The 13,318-nt window shown below is 35.1% G+C and overlaps 1 protein-coding gene across 2 annotated transcripts; it reads right to left on the bottom strand.

Moving 5' to 3' along the window:
* Positions 1–3,471: 3,471 nt before the first annotated feature.
* Positions 3,472–7,156, bottom strand: LOC108205119 (monooxygenase 1). Of its 2 annotated transcripts, none has more exons than XM_017374921.2 (6): positions 6,925–7,156; positions 6,532–6,678; positions 6,076–6,126; positions 4,897–5,071; positions 4,306–4,534; positions 3,472–4,128 (listed from the first exon to the last, which is right to left on the bottom strand). In XM_017374921.2, the coding sequence occupies exons 1-6, from the start codon at positions 7,017–7,019 to the stop codon at positions 3,617–3,619; spliced, it is 1,209 nt and encodes a 402-aa protein (XP_017230410.1). In that variant the 5' UTR covers positions 7,020–7,156; the 3' UTR covers positions 3,472–3,616. The 2 variants fall into 2 exon arrangements, with proteins under 2 accessions (XP_017230410.1, XP_063950683.1); XM_064094613.1 differs by having other exon boundaries at positions 6,917–7,089.
* Positions 7,157–13,318: the final 6,162 nt, after the last annotated feature.

Below are 13,318 nucleotides of genomic sequence, written 5' to 3'. Positions count from 1 at the left end.
AAGAGGCTGGCTATATTTTTTATTTTTGTAATGTCAACTACTATTGATTATCAATCTCTTATTTTTAATAAAAAATAGATAAATATATTATAAATCTTATTTAACATAATTACATAACATCTAAATCAATTTAAATGTTACCGCATCCATATTATGCGTTTATTGATTAGTGAGTGTTGAATAAAGCTAGAGATAAGGAATCGTTGTGGACATCGAGCTGTCAGAATGGTACATGGAAGCGCTCACGTGATATTCTATCACATGTGCATTTTCTTGTCCAATGCCTGTACAACGCGTTATATTGTTTCTGCATTTCTTTTCTCATGTTGGCCCGATTACGAAAATTAAACGAGTGAAGATCACATAAAAGGTGATGATCTTAGGAGGAAAGTAAAGCGTATAGTTTTAATTCTATAAGAAAAAAGGGGGAGAGTTAAGCGTATAGGTCGTTAAATTAATAGAATAGTTAGCGGAGGTTTGTTATGAACAAAGTTGTGTACTTAACTGCAACCGCGTAACTCAACTTAATTTAATTCAAGAACTATGCGGAGCAGTGCACGAATAGCTAGTTGTTTCTTGGATCACCGGAGAGGAAAAGCACATCATATTATACGGCTGTTCGGATTAATGAAAATATATCATAGGCTGTCAATTAAATTTTATTTTATTTAGTTGCCCTTGAATTTGTAACATGTTGATGTTAATTATTAATATGATATATTCTCTTCATCTATAATATAAGTCGTTTTTATTGAGACATTTTAAAATTACTCATAATTTAATGTTTGGGTTAAAGGAACCGTCTTTCATCCCCTGTCTTTCTCTTTTCTAAATTAGTCGAGAATTTTCCGGTATTTATCTCCGGTGAAAAGTCTTTTTGTTTTTCTTTCAATAAAATCCATTTTTTGGGTGTTCGTATGCCTCTTTTTAGAATGTTTATATTATCTGAACAATGATTTTATGTAATAAAAGTTAATTGTGATGTTGGTACAATTTGGATCACTTGGAATCTCTTTGATTTTATTTTTAATTTTAAGATTTTTAAGTCTATGTGTTAAAAGATCAAGAAACAAATGAGATAATTGTTTTCTTTTATATTATATGTTTCTAACCTGCTTGTATCAGCAGTTGGGGTTTGTCTTGGCTGTATTATGTTCAGATTAATGTAAATATTTTTCTCTTTTAGAAAAAAAACATCACTCATAATTTCCATTTTTATTCGCATCAATAATCTTGATTTATTGGAATAAATATTAGTCCAAATACAAAATTTGATTAATAAGCAATTAATAAATGGAAGAAGTAAGTTCATCTTTGTAACCCAAGATTTATAATTCTTAAACAAAGGACAACTTCTTATCCGATTGCCGTTAAAAGATAACGGTCAACGTCCATTGAACAGTTATTTTTAGTACCTTTTACAGTTATTTTCTTTCCCTTTGATTTTTTTTTTCATTTTTATTTATAATTTATTTCAGAAGTCATTAAAATAAAAAATAACATGTAAAATATCTTTGAAAATCAAAAATAAATTTTAATTTAGATTTTATGTATTAAAAATAATTATGATATAATTTATAAGTCAAGGTATTTAAAACATTAATGACATTTTTAAATAATAAATTGTATAAAAATATAAAAAATATAAAAAATATATATTATTATAAACATAAATATATTTGAGTATTTTGATATTGTTTAATCTCTGAAGATCAAAAATAAAGATAATCATATAATTTTTCATTCCGTTTCCAAATTAAAACCAAACAGGTAATACAATTCAGCATCATTCCTTTCTCTTCATTTCTCTTTCTGAATTCCATTCCGTTTCCCTGAATCAAACCAAACGGTCCCTTAGTTGGATTAAGATTCTACATATGGCCTTGACAGGGTTGGGTCTTTCTGAATTCCATTCCGTTTCCTTGAATCAAACCAAACGGTCCCTTAGTTGGATTAAGATTCTACATATGGGCCTTGACAGGGTTGGGGGAATGGATGACCAACTGTTGAGTTCTGACCGTCCATGAAACTTGTGTGGATGTTTAATGAACCTTATATTAATCTATATTAATTTATTACAAAATTAATTAATAAATCAGGTTTCTTGTCCATATTAATCAATCAATTTTGACTAAACATTATAATTTATTTTTTCATTATTTTTAAAATCTGAAAGTTGTATATTAAAGTAGATCAAATATATTTTCTAGTGATATAATTTTAATTATTTTTACAATTATGTGATATATGTAAATTTCAATTAAATTATAGTCAATTTGACTTGTCAAAAGTTAAACTAGACATGTAAAAGAGGACGGAGGGAGTAGTTGGAGCAGAAACTGTTGAACAATATGTGCAAAAAACCAATGATTCAATATATGTGTTTGTGCGTGCGCAACGGAACAAGAAACGTAAGGAGACAAACAGATCGAAGGATATAAACAATAATCCTTAAAGCGTATTCGCCTCCTCATCGTATGTGTGGAACGAAGGCTTCCTAGGAAAAAACGGATTGCAATGCAGCAAAGCAGTACCTTCGACAGAAGACGTCACAGCAAAGCAAAATTAGTCCGGTAATTCTTCGGACCCAGATTTACTGCATTCGTGTCTACAGATCGCACACGCGGAAAAGTCCGAGGCTTGCGAAGCCGCAAAATGATTTTACTGCATTCGTGTCTACAGGTCGCACACGCGGAAAATTCCGAGGCTTGCGAAGCCACAAATTTTGCGGCGTGGAGCATAACACATTAAACACGAGTTAAAAACCATCTGGGTGTTCTACTATATAAACCCATTGAAGGCCCATATTCTTTTCAATGTGGGATATAAGGTTTGAAGCACCATTTTCCACTTCTAAAAAACAACCTTTGGATATTTCTATCTCGTTCATCTCTTAGTCATTTTGAGTGATTCAAAGTGCCTCGAAAAAATCTCTCGGAGGAGAACACATTCCAATACTCACTCAAACAATATGACTCAAAATCGGCACAACAATGTGGGGCTTAAACCCACATTTTTCCAACAGAAACATGAGTACAAACAAAACTAATTCATTTCATTGGGTCTTTCTAGTTTGTGCCCAAGGGCATATAATAAACACTAAATTTGATGAGTTTGATGAATTTTAATCAGTGAAATTGGTGTAGATGCAAAGACATCGATATTAATGATTAGATGACTAATAAAAATGCATCAAACTAATAAAAGTTTGTGGTTATTGTGTGCCATGAATACGGAGAAAAACCGTATTTAATTTTCACATGCTACTTAATTTTCACCTGCTTTACTCCATTCCTCCATTGTTAAAATTCGGGTTTGGTGCAAGCCTTTTTTCAGTTGTTTGGTTAGTCTAGGATTCTGTATAGAACGCTATTGCTATACAACTCAAGTGCTGCTTACTTCGTTGAGAGTTGGATTCTCGCTCACTTCGAAATTTGTTTGAACAGATGTTGGCGGTAACACATATAAACGTAATTAATGAAAACATAAATATATAAACTCCTGCAGTCTTGCAATTATACAAATTTCGGCTGTCATCCTCATGAAGCATGAAGTTCACTTACTCACCACTGCTAATTATGCCAACTCTCAAGTTTAACATCAAGTGATCAAAGATTCAAAGGGTTCCACAATCATATCTACTATGACGTTTAGCATCACGGAACAGAATAGCCCTGAGGACATTAAAAACAAACCTTAATAGCAGAGGGGTGGATTCAATATCCAGCATACCAGTAATGTAGCTTTGTGCAGACAACTCAAATATCCTCATCCTCCGTTCCTTAATATATTGATCAAGTGCTTCTTCGATGCTTCTTGGATCAGTCGCGGTGCTCAGAAATTTCTTGGATAAGTTTCTAGCAAGTACAACGGCATCTTCTAAAGCTGCTGAACCACCTTGGCCGAGGAATGGAACCATGACATGCATTGCATCTCCAGCTACAGTTACTGTTCCTTTGCGGAAATTCTCCACTAGGAGATCCCAGGGTGCGCGATATGTCATACGTGTCAAAGATAGTGAGTCGGGGTCATAGTCCTCTATCATTTTGAGAGTTTCTTTTGGGAAAGTTCTAACTACTTGCAGAGTGTGTTGCCTTATGAGTTCATTGTCCTGAGACACATTTTTATCTGTTCAAGTAAAGCGTAAAATCAACACATGGGAAAGAAATATAAGGCAGGTCTGCTGCAATAAGAGGCAGGAAAGGTTGAGGAAAAAGCTATAAGCTGTTTTCAGAGAGCTCATATTCAGATTTAAAAAGGAATACGAAACTTTAAATTTCATAAAAGAGAAAACCAAGAGTTTACCTGTTTGTACCCAAGGGTGAGAAACAAACCAGTAAACGAGCTTACTATCAACAGGAATTCGACCCACTGAAGTGTTGTTTCTTATTGTGAGGACAAACTCGGGAGTAAGTTCATGACCATTTGGATAGTTGGTTAACCCTCTTGTCACACAACGCGCAAGTACTTTTGTTGTCTTGAGCTGAAGGAAATCTGCGACCACTGAATTGGCTCCATCACACCCAAGCAAAATCTATCAAGGGAACAAATCATAACACATTTTTTATCTTATAGGAGTCGCATCTATTCATGGTTATTTAACAAGGCCTAAAAGGAAGAAAACATATCTAAAAATATTTACCAGGCACTTTTAGTGTCTCTATAATTTCCTAATAGATATAATCTGAAACATTACCCTCGATTCTGTCAAGTCATCATCATTAGTACATCAAAACGTATAACTTAAAGATGGAGTTGGTCCTAATTCTGCACACTTTGCTCTGAATCATTACTTGACAGGATAAGGCGATATTGCAATAAGCACTACACATTGCTGAAAATATAAGGGACTGGTACCAATTGCTACAGTAACTGATACTAATAGCTGGTCAATACCTTGGCTGATATAGATTTTCCATCCTGAAGCTGAAGAACTGGGTAATTAGTTTGAGGATCCAGTTTCACTGAGACAGTTTGATGTCCAAACTTTACTACATCAGGTGGTAAAGCATTGTAAAGGGTGTTGATAAGATCACTCCTCTTCAAGCGACGAACTTCTTCACTACCATTCCTGTCAATTCCAGAAGTTCTTAAATTTGTAAGAGAACTCTTGATTAAGCATTAAATCTACATCAAAAATAGTATTATGCCAAACATTGAATTTAAAGACAAATAACATTTATCTTCATATTTCTTAAGTTACTTGGTTCTAGTTGAAACCGTATATAGAGCCGTGGACCTTAGTTGTTTTCGGCCCATGTTTATTTCCATATGCAAACTGGAGTGTATAAGCTAGGTTTTCATATGTGACCGCTTGGCCAACAAAATTTTCTGTCTTTGTGTTTTCGTTGCTTAATACTTTGATAAGTGTTCCTGTTGAGGAGTTATTCCACTGCATCAAGGTTTGTCCCTAGTTGTCAACAGAAATGATTAAATTTTCTTGGCTGATATTTTTGTCAACCATCATATGCTGTTTTCAAAATTCAAATTTCAATTTCATAATTTACTTAAAAAAACTAAAAGCTCAATATAGGTTTCCTAGAACTAAAGAATTACTACTAGTCAATCATATCAGGCATCTAAGATCACAACTGATGATCTGCAGTGGATCAGAAAGTGACGTAATCACAACTGATGCACGATAAATGCCTCATCTGACTGGTAAACATGAAGTGAGGGGTACCAGTGAAGCTAGAAGGCACCAGTTTGATCTACTCTGGTTTGGCCTATTAACCGGCATGAAACCAAGTATGGAGCTTACTGCACCTACACTAGTAGTAATCTACTTGAGCAATGGTTTGGCAATATAAATCATCTTGCACTACTCACCACCATCCAACCTCAATTACACGTGGACAGATTTATTATATAATTGCAACAAGAAGACTTGATCGAAGCCCTTCTGCTATTCATTATTGGCAAGTCAAAAGCTTCAGTTGCTTTAAACTCAAAAATGTGTTTTAGCGTCAAGTTATGCATCAGTTGATTCTAATATATTGCTAATAAATTATGTGTTAAACAATATGCATCATTTTAGACTTGAGAAAATTGCAGAACAGATGAACATGAACTTACATGAATGGCGTATCTTGCTGCCTATTGCTGTCAAGCCATATGATTTTTCTCCTACATATGATTCCACAATTGAGGCATTAAATTTACGAGTAAATACAACGAAAAACAGAAGAAGCCCAGCTGTGAAAGCATTACTTTCTTTACAGATCTAATAAACTTATTTCCATTCATGTTCAGATAGGGGATGGGTGTTAAATGTTAATGTCTGGAGCAAACCCAACTCGAAGCCTAACTCAACTATCAACATGACAAATCCAAGAATGGCACGAGATCAAAGACAAGTTTGTAAAATAAAAATATTCACTTAAGCTCTTATTTGCTTTTCTTTTTAATTGACACGACACAAAAGAACACGACCAGAAACCCGAAGCTGAAGCTAGCTCCCTAATTAGTCATAATATACTCAGATAATTAGTCATAATATACTCAGATATGGGCAGAATTACATATGCTTACCCTAGTAGCGGATAAGCAGCTTCTCTAAGGATGGAGGCAACACCAAGTTGATCCAAAGCGAGCCATCCATTCGTCATAATACCAATGGCTCCCCCTTCGTATCTCAACACCTCTGATCTTTCCAAAACTATGCATTTCATTCCTTTTCTGCACCATATCAACAAACCGACACTCATTTCAGCCAAGTATTTTACTTCAACACAAAACCGAAAAACTTCAAGAACTTGATCAAAACCATATTTTCCATTCGTCCCGTTTTTCTTGTCCACCAATCAGAATTAACATCTTATTCTATAATAAATTATCATATTAACTCAATATGAACCATTTTTTCGGGACTTGAAGATAAGAAAAAGGGACTATGTAAACGGGACGGAGGGAGTACATAAAAACCTGTGCAAGGCAAGAGCCGTGGCAAGACCACATATTCCAGCACCAACTATGACAATGTCACAAGTTACCTCACCACCTTCTGTGCCTCCCATCATTTCCTCTTGTTTACCTGATAATGTTTCGGATCAAATGCTTATTTGATTTGTAGTGCAAATCAGGACATGAAAAATATATAAACAAATTTATGGTTGTCACTTGTCACAAGAAGCGACTGCTTACTTTATTCTGAAAGCAGGCCACAGCGGTGATAGATTACAGTTCAGATAAAACAAACTCTGCTTACTGCTCCCTCTCTGTCCCTCCCAATTCTTATCGTTTGGGTTGGCACAGATGTTAAGAAATATATATAAAGTAGTGGAAAAGAGAAAGAAAAGTGGGTGAAGTGGTGGGACCCACTGATTTTTAATGTACAAAAAGAAGATATTGGAGTAAAAGTACTGTGAAAAGGAAATAAAAGTGAAGAAGTGGTGAGACCCATTGACTATTTTGGGTAAGTTTTGAAATGTAAAGAATTGGATAGGACATCCAAAAAGGAAAGTGTAAAAAAATGGGAGGGACAGAGGGAGTATATGTCAAAGTTTTTTATCTGCTTGCTCAAAAAATCAGACTTGTATGAAACCTGTCGGTTGTTATAATTCCTATAATATGATCGTATAAATAAATAAAATAAGGACAACTTGAATTAAAATACAGTTAGAGGCACTCCGTTTTATTGGTGAATGATGAGTTTACAAGTCCTCGCATACTTCTGTGTGAAACTCCAAAGAGATACCAGGACGGCCGAAACGGTGTGCTGTAACATACTGGGGCCGTTTAGCTGGTGTTTGGGAAAGAAGCAAAAGTCATGAGAGGCATTTGTAACTTCTAAAAAGCGCTTTTGTTTCTTTACCCAAACCGGTAAAGCTGGAGTCATTTTCTTGGAAAAAAAAGCATTTCTTATGCATCGCCAAACAAGCACACTATTAGGATAATAATTAGTCAACATTGGAGCTGTGGGGATAACTGAGGATCTCTGATCACACGCAACTCACTAAAAATTATTAAAATATATTATATATATAAAATATAAAATTTGATGTAAAAGAAATTCAACTCAATATATATTCTCCCAATAAGACCTCTCTCACTCACCTAGTGGACGACCGAGAGGTTGCCCTTTTATATAAATAGAGCTTATATTTGACCAACATCTACAAACGTATAAAAATTCTAAAATAATAATTCACATTATTTATTATAATATTAAAATAATATATATTAAATTTGCATCAACATAAATTATTAACCGATATAACAAATATGCACAAATTCTTACATATTCAACAAACTTTTACGCATTATCCTGTTGGTTCAACTGAGTCACTCAATTTTAACCGACCACCCACTATATCAATTCAGTCACTCAATACTCAATTTTAACCGACCACCTACTATATCAATTCAGTCACTCAATTTTAACAAACCATCTTGGAGTCTTAGTCCATCAACCTGTTTGGAAATTAGAGGTTTGGGAAAAAAATCAGAGGTTTGAGGTGTTTTAGAGTTTTGACCATTAAAATCTGTTGAAATTAGTGATTGGTAGTTAGCGAATTGAAACAGAGGTTTGGATCTAAAACGCTAATTTCGAAAAATCTACTTTGAGGAGTTTTTTGGGTTATAGGTTTTGGCTTGTGTCAAAAAAGGCTAATCAATTAACTATTTACCAAACAACGAGAAACATGTAATTCAATCCGCTAGTCAAAACATCTACTTTAATCAACTATCAAAATTCAAAACATCTGTTTCAGTCCGCTAATAGCTAACCGCCAATACCCAAACATGACCTATATCTCACTCCAGTCGGATATGTCAGCATTTTAACCTTTTTTCACGTCTATTTATAAATTTTGACATATCTATAAATATTACTACCTCATGTTATTTGAAATTTTAAATAGTTAAATTAACTATATTTTGATTGAGATTTATATGTATTATATAATTGAAGAAAATTAGAAAAATTTATTTAAAAGTACATCCAGTCTATTAAAAAATGTAACTTTCAATTTTTTACAAATAAATAAATATTTTTTAATATCTAGTCAAAAATTGGACATTTGGCTTCTAAAAAATTGAAAGAGACTGTGTAGTTTGTCATTGAGGAAATATTTTCACAATTTTCTTTTGATAAATTGGAATATTCGTATCGTATTTTTATTCGCACAAAAAAGATATAATATATAATATTTTAAATAAGTGATCAAAATTCTTAGATTGCGTTCACTTGGATGGAATGAACTAGAGGGGAGAATGGAATGAAAATATATGGACAAGTTTTATGGATAAAGAAGAAAGTATAAAGTATGAAGCATTCTCGAAACTGACTTCTTGAATTTATTTAGGTGAAAGAGTAACTGCAAGTAAGACTTAAGTATGGAGAGGAGAGAGAAAGGAGGAGAGAAGAGAAGTCCGATGGGCAAAAATTCAAAATAAATATCGAAAACGGCTAGATTCCGCCGGAATATAGCAAAGAAGGAGGAGAACAATGGTAAGGGGAAATAAGTCATATACACCAGCATCAAGGAGCTTGAGAAGATCAAGGAAGAAACTGAAAATTCAAAGATCTTATGGAAGAAGAAGTCTCGAAGGCCCTCAGCGCGAACAACATCAACCTCATGAGGTATGCTTGCAACAGGCTGGAAAGAATAAAGAGATGTGGGGGGAAGAATATACTTGATGAAGTAGCCAAAGGCAACCCTAAGGCAATGGAAGAAGCTCTTAAGAGGCTATTGATCAGTAACTGGGAAGGACCTGTTGTCAAGTTCGAAGACGCATCTTTACAAAAAAGACTAGAAGAATGTGAATTTATTCATAAAAGGTTCATCTTACAAAGTCAGAAATGGGTGGACGAAAATTTTATGGAAATGGTCAGGAGAAGATGTGCGGAAGGCCTTAGGATGGCTTCAAATCAAACACATTACAAGAGCCTAAGAAACATGGCGTATGGTAAAAGTTTTGCAGAAGTGGTAGTAGGCAGCAAACTTCGGAACACGGAGAGAGAAGCAGAAGAAGAAGGGAATGGAAAGTGGTAGTCAGAAAACCTAGGAAGAAGGGGACGACACAACATACTATTTTTGTAGGAGACACAACGAGAAAGGAACTATGGCAGTTCTTTAACAAAAAAGGGCGAGTTGTGGATTTGATATTGCCTAAAAGAAGAGATCAGAACAACAAAAGATATGGATTTGTCAAAACCAAGAGTGCTAAGGATATGCAAGATATGATGGAGGATCTGCAATTTAAAGTTTTCTATTCTAAACCTCTGGTTATGAAGCCGACAATAGCAAAAAATAAGGATCAGATTTCAAGAAAGATGAGAAATCAACAGCAGACTCCTGAAAGAAAGAAGGATGAAAGTAACAGACAAAGGAGGATGATAAAAAAATTGGTTGAAGGCTGAGTAGAGACTGCTCAGGGTAGTAAGAAGAGCAAAGATACTAATGATGGACCTAGTCCAACAATTGAGATCCTGGAAGAAGAAGTGATCTCATTGAAGACTTGTGAGGATATCGAATCCATAGCAGAAAAGAGCATAATTTGTTTCTCTGATTTTCCACTAAATGGAGATATCCTACAAGAAGTTTTAGGGGAACTTGTATATAAAGATATAATAGTAAAGGAAATCAGCTGCAACAAGTTCATTTTCTCTTTTAAATCAAAGAAGATGAGGGACTCCTTTAAATTTTCAGATCTTGTGGACCGGGTGTCACATCCCAGGCCGATGGAGCATGAAGACTTCAGGGTAGCCAGAAAAGCAATGGTTGAAATCAGAGGTCTTCCTTGTAACACTTGGAAGGAGGAAAATCTGCAGAAGATTACAAAAGAGATTTGAACATGGGGTTGGTGGGTAAATAACCCAATGTATCACTCCGGCTTAGAAACTCCTAGAGTGCTTATTTAATCTGAAAAGTTGGATAGTTACCAGACCTCAGTTAAGGTACAGATAGAAGGAGTAAACAGGCAAATTATGGTGTATGAAATTGAAGGAGAGGGGTGCACAATACAGGGAGATTGCAACTTAAAGACTAACATGAGGAAAAAGGGTCATGTAGGAGAATGTTTAATTCCCATAGTAGGATACAAAGATCAAAAGATAAAAGAAGTACCTGAGTCTCCTAATATAGCAGCAAGAGTCTCAAAATCCGAGCTCGGGATACTGTAAAAGTTCCTATATTAGTTGAGTCAACAAGAGTGGCTGAAGTACAAAGCCAAGACAGCAAAAACTCTCCTAATTCATATAGTAAAGCTAACTTTCAGTCAGAATTCGAACCAAGTATAAACTCTGGAGATATCTACTGACTGGTGGTTGAATCTCATAGTTCCAAATGCAACATTCTGAAGAAAAAAAATCTGCAGGAATAGGAAGAAGAAGCACCAAGGCTCTAGAAATAACCCTTTTGATATTGGCAGGTGCAAGCTCAGCAGAATCAATAGAAAGAGCAACCATAAATCCAATAGGGGATCTCAAAGAATCATTTGTCCAAATAAGGATGTGGACATGGAAGCAGATGAAATATTACAAATGGCTGAAGATATGGGCTTACAGTTGAAAAAGCCTAAAGAGGAGGTGGTCAAAGAGATCAAGGAGCAACTAAGAAAGGCTCAAATCTAAGTTGGAATATACCAGCAGAAAAAGTAGTTTTTTAATGAATCAAATTAGGATATTCAGTTGGAACATAAGGGGTATCAGTAGTCAGAAAAACAAGAGTAATCTAGGGGATCAAATCTTAGCCCTTAAACCTACCATAGTCTGCCTCCAGGAAACAAAGGTAGATAACTTTAGCATAGCAGAGCTTCAGAAGTGCTGGGACAACTGTTAGATAGATGCTATTTGTCAAGAAGCTGTGGGATTGTCAGGAGGAATTATCTCCATGTGGAATAGAGAGGAGATTACATGCACAGAGTATGCCAGTTAGAGAATGGGCATCTACAGTAAATTTAAATGCATAGCTGGTGGAGAAGAGTTCATAGTTAACATTTATGGCCCTCAGCTATTGGATGAAAAGAAAGAATTGATCCAGAACTTAAAGTGTCTCACTCTAGGAAAAGAAGATATTCTCAGTATTTTTATTGGTGATTTCAACATGATTAGAGGAACAACGGATTGCTCAAATTGTGGGAGTTCAAGGGATGATGTGGGAGTCCTGGACAATTGGCTAAAAGAAGACAACTTAGTAGATTTAAGGTTGTCAAATGCACTATTCACTTGGATAGGTAGTCAAAGCAAGAGGAGTCGAATTGACAGGGTAATCATCAACCAAAGAATAATATTTGTTGGAAAATGGGTGGCATCAGCTACTCCAAGGAAGAACTCAAATCGTAGGGGGTTCTTTTTTCACCAAGAGGTCTTCGTTTGGGGTCCTAAGCCCTTAAGAATCTTTAACATTTGGCTAAAGGACAGATTTCTCATGGATTTAGTGAAAGAAAAGCTGGAAGCCCAAGATTAAAGCAAAGGAGATCTTCAATCCTTACTAAAAAAAGTTAAAATGGTAATCATATCATGGAACCAGGAATTTAATGGCAACATCTTTCAAAAACTCAAGGAAGCTGAAGAAGAACTAGCAAAGGAGGAGGAATCTAGGAACGAGGAGAGGGTGATCACTGTCATTAAACAAAAAATCGAGGATTTGCAGTTAGTCAGGGATTCAATGATCAGACAAAAATCAAGAATCAAGTGGTTGTCTGTGGTGAAAAGGCGGAATAGTCAACACCCATCATGAGATAAAGGAGGCAGCTATAGATAATTTCCAGGTGCTATTTGGAAATAGATCCCAAAATATTATCTTCAAAAATGGTTGTCTGGTGCAAGAAAAGCTCACACATGATGATAGATCTGAAAAGTACATGGGATGATAAAGCTCCTGGCCCTGATGGCATAAATAATGGGGCTCTGAAATTTTTTGAGAAATGGATAAAAGAGGACTATCACAAAGGAATTAATTCCTCTTTCATCACTTTGGTGCCTAAAGTTCTGGATCCTATCAAGATAACATATTTCAGGCCCATTAGCCTCATAAATTGCTCATTCAAGATTCTCTCAAAGCTGCTAGCTAACAGACTGGAAGGTCTTATGGGAAAGTTAATCAGTGGAAGCGAGTAAGGTTTCATAAAAGACAGACAAATATCAGAAAGCATCCTTATAGCAAATGAAATTAAACACTCAATGAAATCGGGCAAGATCAAAGGAGTAATTCTAAAGATAGATTTTAAAAAAGGCTTTTGATTCAGTGGACTGGTCATTTCTACTCAATACAATGGAGAGCTTGGGATTTGGAAACAAATGGATCAGCTGGATAAGGACTCTTCTACAAACCATGAGAGCCTCTATTCTTATCAATGCATGTGGTTCCCCTAC

This window comes from Daucus carota, chromosome 1 (assembly GCF_001625215.2).
Source record: "Daucus carota subsp. sativus chromosome 1, DH1 v3.0, whole genome shotgun sequence".
Taxonomy (NCBI): Eukaryota; Viridiplantae; Streptophyta; class Magnoliopsida; order Apiales; family Apiaceae; genus Daucus; species Daucus carota.
The sequence above is the reverse complement of the archived record's forward strand: the minus strand, read 5'-3'. Positions and strand labels throughout refer to the sequence as shown.

Bases quoted from the DNA above. Each gene is read 5' to 3' on its own strand.
- LOC108205119 (XM_017374921.2), bottom strand. From the start codon at position 7,019: ATGATGGGAGGCACAGAAGGTGGTGAGGTAACTTGTGACATTGTCATA. The intron at 5,072-6,075 runs GTAAGTTCATGT...TGGAATTGACAG, and splicing joins CAGCAAGATACGCCATTCAT to GAATGGTAGTGAAGAAGTTC. The intron at 4,535-4,896 runs GTATTGACCAGC...TTCCCTTGATAG, and splicing joins GAAAATCTATATCAGCCAAG to ATTTTGCTTGGGTGTGATGG.